This window comes from Euprymna scolopes, chromosome 6, assembly GCF_053919585.1.
Source record: "Euprymna scolopes isolate OS-2025 chromosome 6, ASM5391958v1, whole genome shotgun sequence".
NCBI classification, from domain to species: Eukaryota; Metazoa; Mollusca; class Cephalopoda; order Sepiida; family Sepiolidae; genus Euprymna; species Euprymna scolopes.
In genome coordinates this window covers 158,560,352-158,581,367 of record NC_136487.1, presented here as the reverse complement: position 1 = coordinate 158,581,367, position 21,016 = coordinate 158,560,352, and the positions used below count along the sequence as shown (strand labels likewise).

General features: G+C 33.3%; 1 protein-coding gene across 1 annotated transcript in view; it reads right to left on the bottom strand.

The window, feature by feature from the left end:
- LOC145278281 (Y+L amino acid transporter 2-like) overlaps nt 1-21,016 on the bottom strand; it is a 65,934-nt gene that overhangs the window by 39,034 nt on the left and 5,884 nt on the right. Inside the window, exons 2-4 of the mRNA XM_080130573.1 lie at nt 15,206-15,331; nt 4,052-4,151; nt 158-202 (exon numbers count right to left, since the gene is read on the bottom strand). Of these exons, the coding sequence (XP_079986699.1) occupies nt 158-202; nt 4,052-4,151; nt 15,206-15,331 (271 nt within the window). The remainder of the gene's footprint in view (nt 1-157; nt 203-4,051; nt 4,152-15,205; nt 15,332-21,016) is intronic.

The window sequence follows — 21,016 nt, the reverse complement described above, 5'->3', positions numbered from 1 at the left end:
GTTATTGCGAAGGAAAATGTACACAGACACACAGACATACAGACATTCACTTTTATAGATATATATATATATATATATAGATAATCAATTCTTAAAGCTGCGAACTTATAAAGATACCTTAAGGCGAAAACGGTTAGACAATAAAGTTGATACTAACCTGCCAGGATTTTTCATCTCTCCAACAACACTTGTTATTACATGCCTGTGAAAAAACAAAAATTCAAAACTAAACTTTTAAAAAGAATTGGCGCTATGTGCATTTTAAATTTCTAACGGCTATGTTCGTTGGGAAAGCAAATAAACAAAACAATGTTCACTATTCACTAATAACGTCCAGTGTGAATGCACCTGAAGATGGTCGCATGTTACATCAGCCGAAACGCAAGATGAGAATAATAGTCCCAAAAATGATTATAAATCCTTATCTACAAAAATATACATTCATCATAATAAATTTATGTCAACTATAGTCTTAAGAAAAGTATTTACAGGCGTCTATATGCATATGTCACAATATTTACTAATGACACTCCATTAGAAATAAATTTAACATATTGCGTGTGGGCGAGTGGGAAAATATCAGCAGCAGCAAAGGATGAGTGGCTTGCGAGGAAATTAGCAGCTGAAAAAGACGCAGATGTAAATTAGGAAGTGTGTGCGAATTGGTGCGACAGGAAAAAAAACACCACGTGCTCGAGGGAGCGTGTGCGTTGACGAAAATGGACGTGTAAAGTTGAGGAGGAGAATGGGCCAACTGTGGCCGGCTGCGGTCGGAGGAAAGAGAAAGACGACCGGACATATGGCAGCGAGAGACTTTTTCAGCCATGTCGAGATGGGCGAGTAATGTGTAATAAAAACTTTTGTTAAAAAAGAAAAAATGCCGACCCGGATTTTTACTTATTTCTTACATTTAAAGTGTAACGGTCACATTAACATTAATACAATTGCTTTCTTAATATTTCTGTATAGTTTGTCTGATTTAATTATACAAATAATAATATGTTTCTTCTGGTCGCATAATTTGTCTTGTATATAGAGTTAATTGTTGAGAATGTTGATGAAGAGCCGAGTGTGCCAATTTTTATCTATTTGCATTAATAGTATTAGGCAAAGTAAAGATCGCAGTTAAAATAGTGAAAATATCAGTTCCAAATAAATGAACAAGAAAACACCCTGATATATTTGTATGGAAACAGTGCGTAATTTTGAGCACATGTAAAAAATCAGAAGCAGCCGTGGGATAGCTGATTAGCGAAAATATTAGCAGCAGCAGCAGCAGCAGACGTCTTAGCTCATGTGCAAATAAAGCAAGTGTGCACGGGCTGACTTCATGGGAAGAACAAGGAGAGAAAAAAGACAGCATGTGGTCGAGCAGGGAAAGAAAATTTCATTTCGAGCAAGATGGACGTGTGAATGCGCAGACAAGAAAGCGTTGGCTATGGCCAGCGTCAGGTGACGGTGAGAGAGACTTTTAAAGAGCACATGTAATATGGCAGAGGTTGTAAAGCATGTGTGTGCGTAAGGACTTTTGAAAGGTAATTAAATACGTTATTGTTAGAAGAATACCGAATAAATGTTTTTTTATGCGCACTTTAAAAAGAATGCTGAGTCGTATTTTTATGTCCTTGTTTGTTTGTTTGTTTGTTGGTTTGTTTGTTACTACGACAGTACCAGACAACGTGTGGGTCCTAGTCGTTGAAATGTAACGACACGGTTAAAATGTAACGCTAACGTTGCATATCAAGCAAAAATGGATATCTACGTCAATTATTAGAGAAAATTTATCGAGTAGAAATAAAATAAGTTTTATCATCTATAATATAAATCTCATCTATCTGTTTAAATATATATATTATGTATGTATGTATGTATGTATGTATGTATGTATGTATGTACGTTTGTATGTATGTATGTATGTATGTAAGTATGTATGTATGTGTGTGTATGTATGTATGTGTGCATGTATGTATGTATGCCTAATACTTTCGACAGATGCGAAAGATTTTCACGAGATCGGTACTGTTTTGAAGCTCGACCCTTCGGACGACAAATATCGACAAATTGCCCAAAATCATTAATTCCTTCACCCTCAACTGGGCACTTTACTACAGAAATGGGGTCGCTTTTTTCGCAGATATTTTCGATTGACTAGCCTTAATTTAAACCTACGTCTCTACCGGTTTGGCGATGGGCGAAACAGCAAAGATGATTTTTTTTCACGTTCTTTTTCTCCTTTGTGGTCCCGGTTCGAGCCTGCCTACTACCATTTTTTTTTTTTTGCTATACACACACCTCCAAACAACCGAGGCTAGTATTTAATAAAAGCGGAAATTCTATAATTCATAATCGTAAGCGCTCTGATACCCACTTCGCCCCAATTGATATGAATAGCTTTCGTCTCCATCCTTTCACTACCAATGCTTTGGTCTACTTGGCATAATTGATATGAATGTTTCTCGTCTCAAAGAAGCTGCCTGCTTTGACAAACTTCTGGGTCTGATTTTCACTCCTGATCTGAAATGGAAAATATATAAACGCCGGATACGTCTTTAAATGGAGTGCTGTTGCTATATCTGGGCAAGAGCCCTCGGAGCACCTTATCCAGCATAAAGCGATTGTAGGTGTCTGATTATCGAGTCGATACGGACGAAAGCGTACTTACATGAATGAAGATCGAGTAGATAGTACAGTTTTGAAGTGCCCGAACGCGGTAGAGTATACATCACTCGACACATTGCGAGTTTTTACTGATCTACATAACCAGAGATGGTTGAGGATATGGATCCGTCAACTGTGAAAAATTCACCGAGAAGGTGAATATAATAATGGATCGAAGTCCTAGAAGAATGAGTGGTAAATGTTCGCTTTAGCGATATTGTTCGTGCTGGGCAGATATGAGAGATTTGAGTCGATGATAAAAGCGTTCTACAATTCCGTTAGCCGGAGAGTGATAAGCAGTTGTCTCAATGTGGGAAATTCCGAATAATTATCAAAGATATCGGAAAGTGTGTGACGTAAACTGGGAACATCTGTCAGTAGTAACAGTAGTGAGCGCACCACAGTTAAAGATCCAATTCTCTACTAAAGCACGGGCAGCAACTTCCATAGAAGTGTTACGCAAAGAAACCGCTACTGATCAACGAGTGAAATAGTCTATTATAGTGCGGATATATATATATATATATATATATATATATATATATATATATATATAAATATATATATATAAATTCATATATATATATATATATATATATATATATATATATATATATATAGGGGGAGAGAGAGAGTGAAAGGGGGTGTTTTTAACGCAGTGGATAGAGGCGTTAAATCTCTACGATTCCAGGTGAGTGTTATCTAAAGATAGCGGTTTCAATCCTACCCAAAGCAGGCTAGAGGTTTAGTTGGCCAAACATCGTGAGACAACAATTATTACTGGGGAGACTCAACATTCCTTTCTTGTCGCAGTTAATCATAAAGAAGGCCAGAGGATAAGTTGCCGAAACGTGGTGAAGCAACAACTGTGAAGATGATGATAACAGTCCGCAAATAAATAAATAAATAAATATGCAAATTACTCCAATAAAACATATCTAAATTCGACTTGTTTTTAACCAGTAAAAGTATATTCTAAGGGGTCAAAACTGAATAAAAATTGAAGCATGGACGGCATAAGTCAACTTAAAGTGCTTCTCTACACATGGACAATAATACATTTCTAATTAATATCAGTTTATTTTAGAGTTCTCATATTATCTACTACTAATAACGCAAAGGCGCTACATGTTTCGATTTCAATTCTAGCTGATGAAACGCAAGTCATATCACTAATATATATTAGGTATAACGTAATAATAGAGTATTGGGTCTATAATATTAAATATGAAATCTGCATGAATTAAAATATTATATTAAAGTTTATTTTATGACCGGAAAACGACGAGGACCTACTCACTGACATATAAATATATAAGTACCTGTAAATGATCGACTTAAATACGAAAATAATGGCATATAATAACTTGAAAACATTTCTATAATGACTTACCATCCTCCATAGGAGAAAATTGAATAGAATATCGCCATTGCGATTTTGCCGGTTTCGGGGCTTGTTGTTTTGAATGGTTCTTCGAAATTCTCGTGATTTCCTGTAAAATAAAATTTGAAATTAAATCATTTTTTTATAAGTCTATTGTAATATTCATAATAAAAATTTACAGATGGTTATAGCTAATTTTTATATATATATATATATATATATATATATATATATATATATATATATATATATATATATATATATATATATATATATATACAGTGATGATCATATTTATTGGCACGGTAAAATAAAAATTAAATTTTGTCTAATAAATTCTAAAAAAGGGATTAAATTAAAGAAAATAACAAAGTATATTATGTATTTTTAACTGGCCTTTCCGATGCAGCAATCGAATTTTAGAAAAAATAAATAACAAAGGAACAACAAACATAATTGCAAAAAACCCTTGTTCAAAATTATTGGCACGGCTTTGTTTTTCTTTTAGTATCAGTATAATATCAATCAATTTCCGGTTTACGTGCTTTCTGAACTTTTTTATAGCCATATTATGCTTGTTTAACGCTAATTCAGTGAATAATTTTTTTCAGATAATTTTTAGATAGCGATTTATTTAAACTATTATAAGTGACTAAATTATAATTTTCAATCGCCATGGTTAAAACTAAGGAACACAGCGAAGACGTCAGGAAGCTTGTTGTAGCATGCCATACCAATGGGGAGGGCTATGATAAGATTTCAAAGAAGCTAAACCTTCCCAAATCCACTGTTAGAGCCATAATAAACAAGTTCAAATCGCAAGGCCACGTTATGAGTTTAGAGGGTAGAGGGAGAAAAAGGATTCTTTCCCCAAGAGATGAACGGAAAATTGTTCGACAAGTAAAACAAAACCCAAGGATCTCTGTTGGGGAGATTGTTGATAAACAGAGCACCTCTGGAGTGAATGTATCTCGACATACAGTTGGTAGAGTTTTGAAGAGAGCTGGTTTAAAAGCATGTCGTCCGAGAAAGACTCCCTTATTGAAGCCTATGCACCTGAAAGCAAGGCTAGCCTTTGCAAAACGTCATATTGATAAAGATGTTGCATTCTGGAAACGTGTTCTATGGACTGACGAAACGAAAATAGAGTTATTTGGCCATAATAAAGTGTCTTATATTCACAGAAAATCTGGCGAAGCTTTCCTGCCTAAGAACATCATACCCACAGTGAAGCACGGTGGAGGCAGTTTGATGTTTTGGGGATCCTTTGCTGCCTCTGGACCAGGGCGACTTGTTAAGGTCACAGGTAGCATGAAAAAGGAAGGTTATGTTAAAATATTGGATGAAAACCTGAAAGACTCTGCTAAAGAGCTCTCACTTGGTCGTCGTTGGTGGTTCATGCAAGATAATGATCCAAAGCATTCGGCTAAACTGACTAAGAAATGGCTTGAGGACAATCATATTAATGTTTTGGAGTGGCCATCACAAAGCCCAGACCTTAATCCAATTGAAAATTTATGGAGAACATTAAAATTGAGGGTAATGCAAAGGAAGCCTAAGAATCTTATTCAATTGGAGGATTATTGTCAGGAAGAGTGGACTAAAATTACTACTGAAGAGTGCAACAACTTGGTTGTAAACTAAGAAAAGCGACTGAGGAAGGTAATCAAGGCCAAAGGCTATACAATTGATTATTAAATAAATCGTGCCAATAATTTTGAACAAGGGTTTTTTGCAATTATGTTTGTTGTTCCTTTGTTATTTATTTTTTCTAAAATCCGATTGCTGCATCGGAAAGGCCAGTTAAAAATACATAATATACTTGTTATTTTCTTTAATTTAATCCCTTTTTTAGAATTTATTAGACAAAATTTAACTTTTATTTTACCGTGCCAATAAATATGATCATCACTATATATATATATATATATATATATATATATATATATATATATATATATATATATATATATATATATATATATATATACTAGCATGGGTGGCCGGCATTTCCCGGGTGTTTGGAGGTTTGTGCTGTGCAAAGAAAAAAGTAAAAAAGTTGTAGTAGGAAGGCAGGCTCGAACTCGTACCGCGGAGGAAGAAAAAGCGAGAAAAAACGTGACGTCTTTGCTGTTACGACTACCGCCAAACCCGGAGTGACGTAGGTTTAAATTAAGGCTAGACAAAAGGGGTGACTTTCGAAAATATCGGCGAAAAGTGCCCAGTTGAGAATGAAGAAATTAATGTTTTTAGCCAATTTTTCGACATTTGTCGTCTGAAGGCGCGAGCTTAAAAATGATACTGATCTTGTGAAAATCCGTCGCCTCTATCGAAAGTTTTAGGCAGACATGCAAACATACATGCATACATTTATATATTGGTAACTCAAATTTTCGACCCAAACCGATTAAAAAGCTTGCACTATCTCTGAATGCCCTTTATGAAAAATTTCAAATATTTAGACCAGAAATTGTCTGAGTAATTTAGTAGAGACCGCAGAGGTCATTTTTTTTTACAATTTGACCCCTATTATGACCCCTTAACATTTATTGTCTTGGGCTCAAATCAAGTTATTAAGTTAGATACATGTCCAAGGAACCTATATCTAAATTTCAAGTGTTTAGACCTAAAATTAGCGGTGGAGTTTGGTAGAGTTCTCAAAGGTCAAATCGTTGAGCTTTAACCCCTTAACAGCCAAATTCCTGGCCGAAAACGGATTACAAGGATTTTCCCAAATCTCAATACCCTGTATATCAAATTTTGAGTCTGTAGACTGAAAATTGACAGAGTTATTGTGTCGGGAAATGTACACAGACAGACAGACAGACAGACACACACACACAAGCACTTTTACTTATATATATATATATATATATATATATATATATATATATATATATATATATATATATATATATAAAATAAAAAGTACAAATAAATTTACCAAACTGATCCAAGATGGTAAAATTAACGTATATTATAAATATTAAAGAATTAATATTTATAAAGTTATCTCAGCCAGATGTAAAAGCTCGATAAAACCAAATAGGAGATAGAGCTTATAATACGAACAAACAGTTAATGAAACATGTTAAAAAAACACTTTGAAATGAGTTAAAAACATATTTAATCTGAAAAGGAAACACTAGATAAGTGGATAGTCCTTAATCCGCGGGGTTTCGAAGAAATACTTTCCTACTCATAGAGGGTAATAATACTTTTGCATGCAAAATCCGATCCCGCATTTTGCTAATTCCTACCCTCTGGTGAGAAGGAAAGTATTTCTTCGAAACTCCACGGATTAAGGACTATCCACTTATCTAGTGTTTCCTTTTCAGATTAAATATGTTGTTAACTCATTTCAAAGTGTTTTTTAACATGTTTTATTAACTGTTTGCTCGTATATATATGAGGGGAAAGAAATCGTATATACCTATATATATCGTATATACCTATATATATCGTATATACCTATATATATCGTATATACCTATATATATCGTATATACCTATATATATATGAGGGAAAGAAATCAAGACTGTAAATTAAAATTTACAAATAAATTTATTATTCGACAGAATACTCTCAAAACAATTTTGAAGCAATCCTTATTCTGAATAGTTTCAACGATTGCTATTCTTCTCTTCAGAGGAAAAATATATTAACAAATTATTATTACAGTCGAGCTAAGAATATGCCGGTTATGGCTTAAATGAAACATCACTCTGTGATTGTTCGTCATAAAATGTAAACAATGTGAAAATGAGAAAAATTTTGGTTTCTTAATGATGGGAGCTTTGTTTTTTCCTCATTCATAAACTGTATTATTATTCTCTATTTCTTCTGCTTCATCCTCTGTTAGCTCTGTGTTATTGTTCTATTGTAATTTTCCTCGTTTGTAGAGTCCAGTCTTTGAAGGTCCTTAGCTTGTATTGTTTCTCCTTGTCTGGCTTCTACATGTGAGGTTCCAGTCGGGAGTGCTTCATGAACAATTCCATTGTTTATTTGTCCTTGTATTTCCGTTTGTTCCCGTTTTGAAAGTCAGCCTCTCTTGAGTATCTGTCTTGCTTGTTCCGTAATCCTTTATTTTGTCTCATGGTAGTCACTGGACAAGTCCTATATTTCTACCATTCGTTTGCGATGACTTCATATCTATATTTTGAGTGGATTCTATAACATTCCAGTGCGTGTCTATTTGCCTTAGTTGTCCATTTCTTCTTTCGCGTTTTTCTTTTTTGTTGGTTATCTGTGTTTTTTTTTTTTTTGTTTGTTTGTTTTTTGTTTTTTTTTTTTGGTTTGGTCGTTATCATTCTGGTTCCTGGAATTAGAGATTATACTTACCTGTTCGTCGTCCGTGTTATCTGTGTTTCTGAAATTAGAAAATGGCACAACATTCCCAGGATGACTACCGGATCCCTCATGCTGGCTACGGAGGGACCACCTGCCGATCCTGGCACCCAGATCTTTCTTCTGGGTCCCCTGGTTTTTGTTATTTGTATTAGAATTATTATTATTTTTGTTGTTTTTATTATTATTATTATTATTAGTAGTAGTAGTAGTAGTAGTAGTAGTAGTAGTAGTATCTGTAATTTGTTTTTCTTTACAGTAACGACAATCAATCTAATAATCGAGCAAATGTGTATAATTGTGAGAAAAAAATATTAACATTTTTTCAAAGAGGGAAGATACAGAATAGTTAACAGAAATGCCTCCTAATGTTAAGAATGCTTTTCTTAATAGTAATATTATTATGTAGAAACTAATTCTTGACATAAGATGGATTTTGTGAACTATTTTGTCCCTACAGATTTTCCATACCCATGGTCAGTTCTTTTTAATCGGTTATGAAAATTTCTAATAACATGACCAATAAACAAATGCAAATGAACTTGCCTTACAATTTCGGTCAATCACAAGGAAAACATTTAAGAGAAATATTTAGAAAGAATTACTGTTGTAATAGTCACACTATATATATATATATATATATATATATATATATATATATATATATATATATATATATATATATATATATAAGATATGGAATATTTTCCTCGAAATATTTTTTATTTATTTACTTATTATAATTCATCATTATTATCTTTTTGTTTTATTTTCGAATTAAGATTTTCAAATACACGCCCTCTGTGGTTTAGCGTAAGGAATGGGAACGTCGATTTACGCCAATTAAAATGGAAACAGGCACATGAAAAAGAAACTGCTTCGGTGTATCACAGCTCTTCAGTTCGGTTAGACTTATACCAATCCCAAACCAGGGATTGAACCTACAACCATCTAGTTGATAGTTGAGATTACTGCCCTCTAGCCCGCAAATATATCTCATTAAATCTCTATTTACATAAACAAGCTATTGTGGTGCTCGATTTGTTTGTTTATTTACAAAGAGCTTCGCCTTATATATATATATATATATATATATATATATATATATATATATATATATATATATGATTTTCAGAATGTGAGAGATTGTATATAATAAATTCACAGCCAATTTGGCTGAATTTATTATATAATATATATATATATATATATATATATTGAATCCACTTTTGTCTTCTATATTTAAAAAGAGAGGTACATTTCTCTCGAAATTAATCAAAGTTCCACACCACCCACGGACTTTACATACACCGGACATACCAGAAACTTGGTTATAAATAATTATACATTGAAGTGAAGAATGATAGTCAAATAAAGGTTAGACACATCTATTTGTTTTTCTTTTTTACTTCATCTTTTCCGGTCTTCCTTCGCATTGTTTTTGGCTTTAAAATATATATATATATATATATATATATATATATATATATATATATATATATATATATATATATAAACTGAATATCTGTGTGTGTGTGTGTGTGTGTGTGTGTGTGTGTGTGTGTGTGTGTGTGTGTGTGTGTGTGTGTCTGGTCACGAATAGGCTCCTATATGGTTGACTATTTTAAAAAACCGATTACATATAATGTTAGAAGATGTATCGAAACACAGGAATGGGTATGTTTGATCTGGCAGAACGGTGGTTCATTAAAATTGTGGGGTCTGCGTTCGCGCTTGGTCCACAAAGTACGGAAATAAATTTTAAAAATTTTTAAAAGTTTAAAAGTGTTTTTGATATAGATGTACATAATAATACTTTGATAAGTATGTTTTAACTTAAATAGGGATGGTATAATAAAATTGTGGGGTCTGCGTTCGTGATGGCTTTCATAGAATGAAAATAGGCACAAACTTTAATAAAGACTTTTCATATCTATCTGCGTAAATAGACTTTGATAATTATGTTTCAGTTTGCAGAAATTTGGTATAATAAAATTATGGGGTGTTCGTTCGCGCCTGACCTCCATAGAATGGAAATATGTCACAAAGTTTAACAAGGTTTTTTAATATAGATCCACAGATTATCGTAATAAGTGTTTCAGTGTGCAAAGGTATGGTATAATAAATTATGGGTGTATCGATTTTATTTTTACTTTCATCATATTTTGCTTTGGGTTTGATACCCCCAAAGTCGAAGCTATCTCTTTACAACCCTTCCTTTTCATAACCTATCATACTTTCATAACTCAGAGTCCATTTTCTGTAGGCTGTTTTTGAACCAAGTCAACGGCGGGTACTTTTGCTAGTATATATATATATGTACATATATAAATAAGAACAAATAGTTAATAAAACATGTTAAAAAAACACTTTGGGAAAGAGTTAAAAACATCGCGGAGTTTCGAAGAAATACTTTCCATCTCATCAGAGGGTAGGAATTAGCAAAATGCGGGATCGGAGTTTGCATACAAAAGTATTTGATGAAAATGCAAGTAAGTCAAAGATCTTACTTGATAACAAAAAGTGAGGCAGAGGGAATATGGTGGAGAAAAATGTGATTTTACGTGAATGGACAGCCAGGTGAAAGGAAAAGCATCCAATGACGGTAAAATCCAAAAATGTAAATCCAAGTAAGTTAATTTAATTTTCCATTCGCACAAGTAAAATTCAAGGAAATCGCGTAATTGGAAGATGGTCCAAAATAATCCCAGAGGCCGAAATCCGTGGAATAATTCACAAATATGTACAAGGAAAATAGGGAAAAAATCCAATAATATTAATAAAAGAAAAAATAAGATATGCTTTCAACACGGCTGCCGAGAACAAAGTGTAATTAAAGAACATCAGTAAAGAAGGGCGAGAAAAAAAAAGATTAAATCGTGATAGAAACTAAATAAACTTCTAGAGAGACTTCTAGTCCAGTATTTTCCTCCAGGACAGCTAGACTTTGGAATTCCCTGCTGGGTCCCTGCTTCCCCAACTGTACTGACATGCAGAAGTTCAAGTGCAACGTGAACCGACATCTTGCTGCCCAACTCCTACACAGTACCCCTGATGTCTATGTCCCTGATAGTAGCCCCCTACAACAAAGTGGCAATATGCCTTTTTGGGGGTGAAAATGTAATTAAAAAAAAGTAATTATACATACAGTATATGAATGTGTAAGTAGATTGATATAATTGATAGATAATGATATTTAAACACTAAAACGGAAATAGCAGATAAAAAAAACCCGGCCAAGCATAGAAGAAATAAATAATTAAAATAATGATTAAGTTATAAAGTATGAAGAAAGTATGTAGAAAAAATGATAATGTTAAAGAAAAATTATATATATATATATCTGAAAGGTTAAAGTAATAGCTATGTAATTTCAAAATTACTATAATTAAATTTGGACTTATGTTTACAGAAGGAGATCAGTTCGTTTTTAGAATTTATTATATTTTTATTTTGAGGGGAAGTAATTATAGTTATAGCTTCGGTTGTGCAGAGGCGACATGACTTAGAGCCTGGAGTATAAGACAACTTTATTTTATGATTTTCCATTTGATTGAAAAGGGGGTATTATTAGAGTTAAGTATTTTTAATTAAAGTGATTAGAGATATGTGTGTGTGTGTGTGTGTGTGTGTGTGTGTGTGTGTGTGTGTGTGTGTGTGTGTGTGTGTGTGTGTGTGTGTGTGTGTGTGTGAGACCGAGTGTGAGGGAGAGAGAAAGAGATACAATCTATTAGTCGAAAGAAATTGCATTTACCTACTTATAATTTATAATTCTATCTTTTTCTGCATTTTCAAATTTTAACTACCGATCGCTTAATTGTAAAACACACGCCCTCGGTGATCTAGCGTAACGGTCTAGGCCGACTGAAATAGAAACCGACACTTTAAAAGAAGACTCCATTCTTTGTTCTTGACAACAATCCATTTAACATTTCATTCGTTTTATATTACATTCTTTTAACGAAGCTAAAATTTGGTTGGTACGTTCTGTAGTTACTTTACAATTACTCTTCGAAACAGAAGTAACAGGGAAGAATAGACGGATTTCTAAGGGTTAATTAATTCAAAGATGAAAGACGTCAAAAAGGTCTTCTCTTTTGTTCGGTCCTTTTAATGAGGATTATGCTTTGCATCTTTTGATCTCGTCTCTGTCTTCCCCTGCTTTTCTTGGCGGCAATTTTTCTTAGCATCAAATATTTTCCCATCCCGTCTGCCCGCGTTATACGTTTAAAGAACTTTAACTGTCTGACGTGGATTATGTTTACGAAGTGATCTGTTGTGCTCTGCCTTACGCATGGCTTCTTCATTTGTCTTTCTATCTGTCCACGAGACTCGTCGAATTCTCCGGACTCTTCTTCTGAACGACTTTGTTTAACATTTGCAGCCATTAACCCAGTACAACAGTAAAAAGGAGAGATTTTCTTCCTGTTTGTCTTTAGAATGTAAAACGCCTATATAAGTAGAAGTGTAATTAACATTAACAGCTCGGTCGTAAGCATCAATTTCAATACATTGCTTTGGATATTGAAATATTCCATTTCAATAAAAGCTCAATAACAACTTAATAACAACCCTCAAGTACTATCCCTCGATCTAATCTGGTCATCCAACATAGGGATAAAGCACTATTGCAAACTTAAGCATGTCAAGCAGATATATCCTCATAGGGCATTTTTAACAATAATCAACAAAACAAAAAGAAGTGAAAAAAATAAATATATAACAAATAAATATTGTCTAAAGCAAGATAAGTTACTCGTATACCTGCCCGGGTACTTTTTTGTGTTTTAACTTATTTCATAGCGTGTTTTTTTTTGTTTTATGTTTTGTTTTGTTTTGTTTTTTTTACTTGAAAACAAAAGTAGTGTTAAGTTTGTTGAGCAATAATGAAAACAATGGCGGTCTTTTACAACCACGTCAAACCTCGATAATCGATAAAAAGTTGAAAATTAAACAAAATATCACCAATCGTAATAAAATGTGATGTTCCATCAGTATATTGTTAAATTTTTAATTCTTGGTCTATTATCAAGGGAGAACATGGTTGCAAAGAGACCGCCATTGTTTTAGCTCTGATTCAACAAACTTGACGCTGCTTAATGTTTTGAGTAAATACGCTTTAAAATAAGTTAAAATGCAAACATGTTCTGGATGGGAAAAAAGTAACTTACCTTTGTTAATATTTATTTGTTATATATCTTTCTCCCCTTTTTTTTGTAGGCTATTGTCAAAAATGGCGACCTCTTACGGAGCAGTGTCTATCCGCAGTTTCTTTGTTCTCTGCCCAAATAATGTACATTAGATACAAAACGATATTTTGGTAGTACAATAATTGATAAATAACCTAAATTCAGCGGAAAGATATTCCCGCTCAAATCAGGGCCAGTGAACTTGACAATTAAGTCTTCATCTGTCCATGAAACTCTCACACCATCATCATAACGTAAAACGTATAGATTAAATACTTATCATTCGAAAAGAGTTGATATGCCGTAAACTAGTCGAACCAAACGTCCCAGAAGGAGGTTATGTTTGTCTGTCTCTTGTTTGCCAGTTAATGAATGCCATTCATGGAATCGTTAATAAAATTCACAATCCTTTTTTTATAATCAACCCACATTTGGTACAAATCTCAAAAAAAACTTTGTGTGCTTTGCTGCCGAGGGAAAATCCCTGATATCATGTTTTAGATAGCCCAATTGATAAAAGTTTGGCGGTTAATGCTCAGTTAGTATAAGCCATTCTCGATCAGATCTACTGATGGGACTATCAGCAAAGTGACTCCGTATATTATTGAAAGATGGTAATCCAACTATATTTAGTACAGAAACACATTAGCCTATGCCTAAAATGTCCACAAAGTGCAATAGTATTTGATTTATCAACGTTCAATTGTGAGCACATTTCCGTACAACGTGCAAAATTTACCACAAAATCCTCATGAAGTTCTCTTAGTACGATCCCCTTTATTTTGGCTGCGATAGCCGTCGTCAGTTCTGAAATCGTCTTTCTTTTTATAAACATTATGTTTCAGAACTGTTTATCTCCTTTTCATGGTGGAATGATGCGACAAAAGGGTCGTTAAAATAGAATGCGATTATCCAACAGAAAGGCACTCTGGTCTGTATAATAGACAGCCTCGTTGGCACTCTTTGATAGGATTGCCTCAGGCGATTAACAATACATTAATCCATTCTCAAATGGTGAGAAGGTAAAATCCTGTATCATATGTACATTTTTTATAGTTCGCTTTTGTACCTTAATGATTAGAATTCGCTAGATCTCCCCGGAACCACTAGGAAAACTTAACCAAGTTTCCTTGACTCAGTTTTGCATGGTTTTAAATATTCTTTAAATACGTTTTAACGTGTTTATTTGTCTTGCCCTACAAGTTGCCACAACGATACTAAAGATCTACACTTGATATAGGTACTTTTTGGTTCTTGGTGGGTCTTCTCCTACAGTTGGGTGTTGTTAATTTTTTTTTTTTTTTTTTTTTTTTTGATCATTGCATACCCAGGACACCTCACAGGAATTATGTGTATTCAACCGATGTTATTGCTTAATTTTTTTATTAGAGCCATAGTTCACACGTGTAGAAGAAAATAACTTCTACATAAGCATCAAATATTCGACTCTTTCTTCCCTGACTGTCTTGTTCTTGAAGATCTTTCTAAAGTCTATTTTGGAAATTAAGCAATAAAACAAACTAAATTTTGATTGGCTGAAAATGATTCTACGTCAGACTATCATTGGTTCAAAAATATCATTAGTCCCAAAATACCCTTCGTCTAGAAAAAAAGAAAACAGCTTACCTTGAGCCAGCAAGACAATCCCTCCAATCACAATCATTAACAAGGTAACTATCTTGGTGATGGATAAAAACGATTGCGCTTTCGTCACATATTTCATGTAGACGCAATTCAAAGCCATCACGGTTACTATATTAAATAAAGAAGAAAGAAAAGATAAAACAATAGCACAGTTGTATATGCTTTCGTTAATATTTTGAGAGAGGGTACATTGTAAGTTATCCTTATCAAATAAAGAAATATGAGAAAAATACTTCCCAATAAATGCTACAAAGATAATCAGAAACAATTTTCTTTACTAATATTGAATTGTCTGGGGAAGTTTTCGCCAATTAAAATATGGTATTATGCTTTATTTAAAATATTCTGTTTATGAAGTATGAGCTAACAGGAAGCGAGAGAAAAACATCTGATCATGCGTTTTTAAAGCAACGTCTTTTTGTTTCTGTATCTCTCTTTCTCTTTTTCTCTCTTTATATATATATATATATATACATATATATATATATATTTATATATATATATTTATTATAGGAATATGTCTCCTTTTACAAAATGTCACTATAGTTTTACAAACGTTTCATCCACGCATAAATCGAAAATGGTCACACAATTTGCCAGTATTCGATGCATGTTTTCCGGTTATAATCATTCGATTACATTCACTATTTCAAATTCATACATTATTTTTAAAGAGGTTAAGTATTCAGAACAAGTCATAACGAACTATGATATATATATATATATATATATATATATATATATATATATATATATATATATATATATATATATATACATTACATAGACAAATGTGAGCATGAAAAGTAATATGGTTAAGATTAAACATTATTTTTAAAGAGGGTAAGTATTCAAAACAAGTCATAACGAACTATGGTATATATATATATATATATATATATATATATATATATATATATATATATATATATATATATATATTACATAGACAAATGTGAGCATGAAAAGTAATATGGTTAAGATTAAACATGGAAAAGTAAATAAAATGGCTAGTTGTTAAAACTATATCTATATTAAACTTTGTGACATATTTCCATCCTATGGAGGCTGACCACCGTGTAAAAAAAAATAAAATAACGCAAAATAGTTGCTAATATATGTTAAGGAGAAAATAATTAAAACAACACTGGTAATGTGAAGCTTCTATTTTAACAAGAAAACAATAACGGAACAATTTAAACAAGATAGTGAGAAAACAATTTTTTTATATGTCTTTTTATGAAACCTTTTAATTAAAAACAAAATTGATTTATTGTTGTCTGGGGGCATTGTTATGACTTTTTCTTGTTAGTTATTTTTTTCTTGTTAGCTATACATTTTTTTCTTGTTAGTTATTATTTTTTTCCGATGGTTAGTGCTCATATATATGTTTTTTTCTGTTTGTTTTATTTTTATTTTTTTATTGATTTTTTAATGTAGAGGGTAAGGTGGTTGGCAAATTCTCTTTTGCTGCAAGGGCAGACGATAGCCGTGAATGATACAGAAGGGGGCGTAGAGAAAGTGGAAAGAAGCTGAGGATAATATTGAGCTACCTGGTTTATTACGCGGGCGAAAAGATCTTTGAATTTCTGTCTTAAATTTAAATTAAAACAAAAAGATCGTCAATTCACAGTTTCTGTTTTTTCTATTCTTTTTTAAGTGTCTTTTTTTCTTTTCTTTTTTAAGTACTTTATTTTTCTATTTTTTTAAGTGTCTTATTTTTTATTTTCCTTTTTAAGTGTCTTATTTTTTCTTTTCTTTTTTAGTACCTTATGTTTTCTTTTCTTTTTTAAATGTCATATTTTTCTTTTCTTTTTAAGTGTCTTATTTTTTTCTTTTCTTTTTTAAGTGTCGTATTTTTTCTTTTCTTTTTTAAGTGTCTTATTTCTTTTCTTTTTTAAATGTCTTATCTTTTTTTCTTTTTTAAGTGTCTTATCTTTCTTTCCTTTTTTTAAGTGTTTAATTTTTTCTTTTCTTTTTTAAGTGTCTTATTTTTCTCTTCTTTTTTAAATGTCTTATCTTTTTTATTCTTTTTTAAGTGTCTTATCTTTCTTTCCTTTTTTAAATGTCTTATTTTTCTTTTCTTTCTTAAGTGCCTTATTTTTTCTTTTCTTTTTAAATGTCTTATTTTTTCTTTTTTAAGTGCCTTATTTTTTTCTTTTATTTTTTAAGTATCTTATTTTTTTCTTTTCTTTTTTAAGTGCAGTATTTTTTCTTTTCTTTTTTAAATGTCTTATTTTTTCTTTTTTTCGTAATTTTGTTTTTCCACCCATTCATTTATTGTCATCTTCCATTTTATTTTATTTTATTTTATTTTATTTTCGTTTCATGAGTTTATAAGACATGGCGGCTGTTACGTGTCTTATTCTTTTCAAATTATCTTTTCAAACTATCTTTTCCGATTTTACTCACTAACTGATTTTTCCTTTTTTTTCTTACGTCCCCTTTCCTTCATAACAACAGTTAATTAATTTATTTAATCATCCATTTACTGAGTGTCTTGTCATAGTATACACTTATGTTTTCTTCCTAAGAAGGTTTTCATACTAGAAATAAGTTTATTATTATTGTGATATTATGAACAGTTGCACTTTAAAAATCTTTCGATTTGAACTGATTGTTTTTCGTATATGGTCATGCGTACTGGTTAGAATGTAAGTAGAACATGTAAGAAAATTTAATGACAGCTAACCATTCAGTATAGGGTGGAGTGAGGGGGTTAGTTAGGTAACATTTGAGCGGACCGCTCTGGGTTATGTTTACACTAGTTACGTCACTGCTCACATATTATCTTGCCCTCTCCTTTTATCTCCCCTCCTTCTCTCTCCTTTTCGCTTTCTTACTTTTTGCCTTAAAGACACCATTTCTCTCTCTGCAATATGTATGTGTACGAGTTCAGTGTCATAATTTCTTTTCTTTCTTTAAGGTAAAAATTTAATTCAAATAATATATTCCTAGTGATAAACAGTTAAATTTGATATTTATTTTTTTAATTACATTTTCACCCCAAACAAGGTACATTGCCACTTTGGTGTAGGGGGGCTACTATCAGGGGAAACATCTACTGGGGTACTATGTAGGGATTAGGGCAGCAAGATGTTGGTTCACGTTGCACTTGAACTTATGCATGTCAGTACAGTTGGGGAAGCAGTGCCCTGGAATAGAAATTCCAAAGTCTAGCAGTTCTGGGGAAGAAACTACTGGAGTAGAAAGATCTTTTACATCTAGGGATCTCTACAGTGTGGGGGTGGGATTTTGCAGCTTGTCGGGTCTGTCGAGGGTGTTCAGGTCGTGAGGGCACAAGTGCTTGCAGTTCGTCAGAGCATTCACCATTATAATACTTGTAGAACAGGTAGAGGGATGCAACGTTTCAACGATGGGACAGAGGCTGAAGCTTAGATGCCAGTTTAGGGCCTATCAGATTTGCGACTCTCTTTTGAACCCTGTCAAGGAGCGAGAGACTAGTAGCCGATGCACCAGCCCAAATATGACAGCAATACTCCATACATGGGCGAATAGTGGCCCTTTAGAGGTACAGGATACTTTCGGGTGTTAGTTTTCTAGCACGGTAGAGAGAGCCCAGCTTCCTCGCAGCGGCCCTGGCAATGCCCTCGATGTAATTGTTCCAACTCATGTTTCCTGTGAACGTTAGGCCAAGGAGCTTGAGAGACGTACTCTCAGATAAAGAGTCGTTGGCCATTGCTATAGGTGGTAGAGAAGGTTTCTTGTAATTATTGAATGAAACCAGTTTTGTCTTGGCGGCATTGAACGTGACCATCCATTTTTGTCCCCATTCCACTACTGATTGGAGGTCATCCTCTAGTGTTTCTGCCATTACTTTAGATATATGTTCATTTGTTTTCCTGTCGTGCCTGCTATAGAGTGTGGTGTCATCAGCATATATACCCATCTCAGAGGCAATTTTGTCGGGGAGGTCATTTATGAATATCAGGAACAGTAGAGGTCCAAGGATAGATCCCTGGGGCACCCCCGCATTTATATCATATTGTTTGGATGTACGACCGTCGAGAACAACCTGGATTTTTCTCTTATCTAAGAAGGATTTAATTATGTTAAGTATTCTACCAGTGATACCGTAAGATCTAATCTTCCTGAGGAGACCCTCATGCCATACCCTGTCAAAAGCCTTAGATATATCTAGAGCTACCGCTCTGCCCTCTCCCGCTTTGTCCAGTGAATGGTATATGCGTTCAGAGATTACAGTGAGGATGTCTGCCGTGGAACGGGCTTGTCTAAATCCATATTGTTGGTCGGTCAGAAGTTTAGCATCTGTAAGGTGCTGGACTAGAGCATGGTTAATTAAGGTCTCAAATATTTTGGCAAAAAGTGGGAGGAGGCTAATAGGGCGATAATTTAATGGGTCAGTTCTTTCGCCAGAATTCTTGAATACTGGTACCACAGAAGCAGTGTTCCAACAGCCCGGAAAGCAAAATTCATTAGGGCATTTGTTGTAGAGTTTGGAGAGAACTGGAGCTACTTCGGCTGAGCACTTTTTTAATAGCACAGCTGGGATGAGGTCGGGTCCACATGCTTTGGAAGTGTCAAGGTTTTTTATGATAGCATGCACCTGAGCAGGGGTGATTATCAGATCGTCTAGCGTGGCGTCTGTCCGCATAGGAAATTGAGGTAGGGGGCGGTTTAGAGGGTCCAGTGTGGAGTTTGAGGCAAACCGACTGGCAAGCATGTTAGCCTTCTCGGTTGCTGAGCAAAGAACCTCGTGATTATTACTGTACCGCTTTTTTCAAAATTATTAATTGAACCACATTACTATAAAACTATAATTGCCGAACTATCATAATTATTTCTATGTCTGGAACAAGATCCCAAATAAAGAGCTATATATGTTTCCATAAATAGAACTTTATGCAGCTTCTCTTCCAATTTTCGGATTTTAATCATATGGCGATTAAGCTACACATAATTTTCCGCGTTTCATCCACGCTAGGATTCCTCAGGCTTATGCAGGATTCCTCAAGTGTAGCTTAATCGCCATATACATTTTATAAGGCATAAGCCTGAAGAATCCTAGCGTGGATGAAACGAGAAATATTCTATGTAGCTTAATCGCCATATATATTTTATAACTTATTATATATATATATATATATATATATATATATATATATATATATATATATATATATATATATTGTTTTGAATAAAATAGGTGGAAGTTTCTCAAGAGCTCTTTCGGCTATCATCTCATCAGGAGAAAATCGATAGCGTACAAAATAATTATGTCGAAAATAAAGAGTTCTAATGGGGAACTTATTGAATGTGCTAAAAGTACGGGGACACTAAAATAAATTTATTAACATTTAAAAACGATTAAAATATTGGCACAATGAGGGAAAAAAACGGGAGAAAAGATTCAAAGTTCCCCAAAGAGAAACAATGCGTCGGATGTTTTTGTTTGTTTTTTTGCCGGCACAAAGAAGGTTGACGCACCGCAATAGAGGCAGACTCCAAAAACTTTAAATGGTTTCTGGAGTCCGCTCTATGTAGCACCTCGAACCATTATATTTTATATCTATCGGTACAGCACGGGTTGTCAACCAAATGCTGGCCAATAGCAGAGTCCAAGGCTGCAGAAGGAGGGAGACCACCAGTTCCCATCCTCCCTTGTCTGATCTTCGATGGAACATGCTGGTTTATACGAGTCAATATATAATATATATATATATATTATATATATATATTATATATATATATATATAATATATATATATATATATATATATATATATATATATATATATATATATATATATA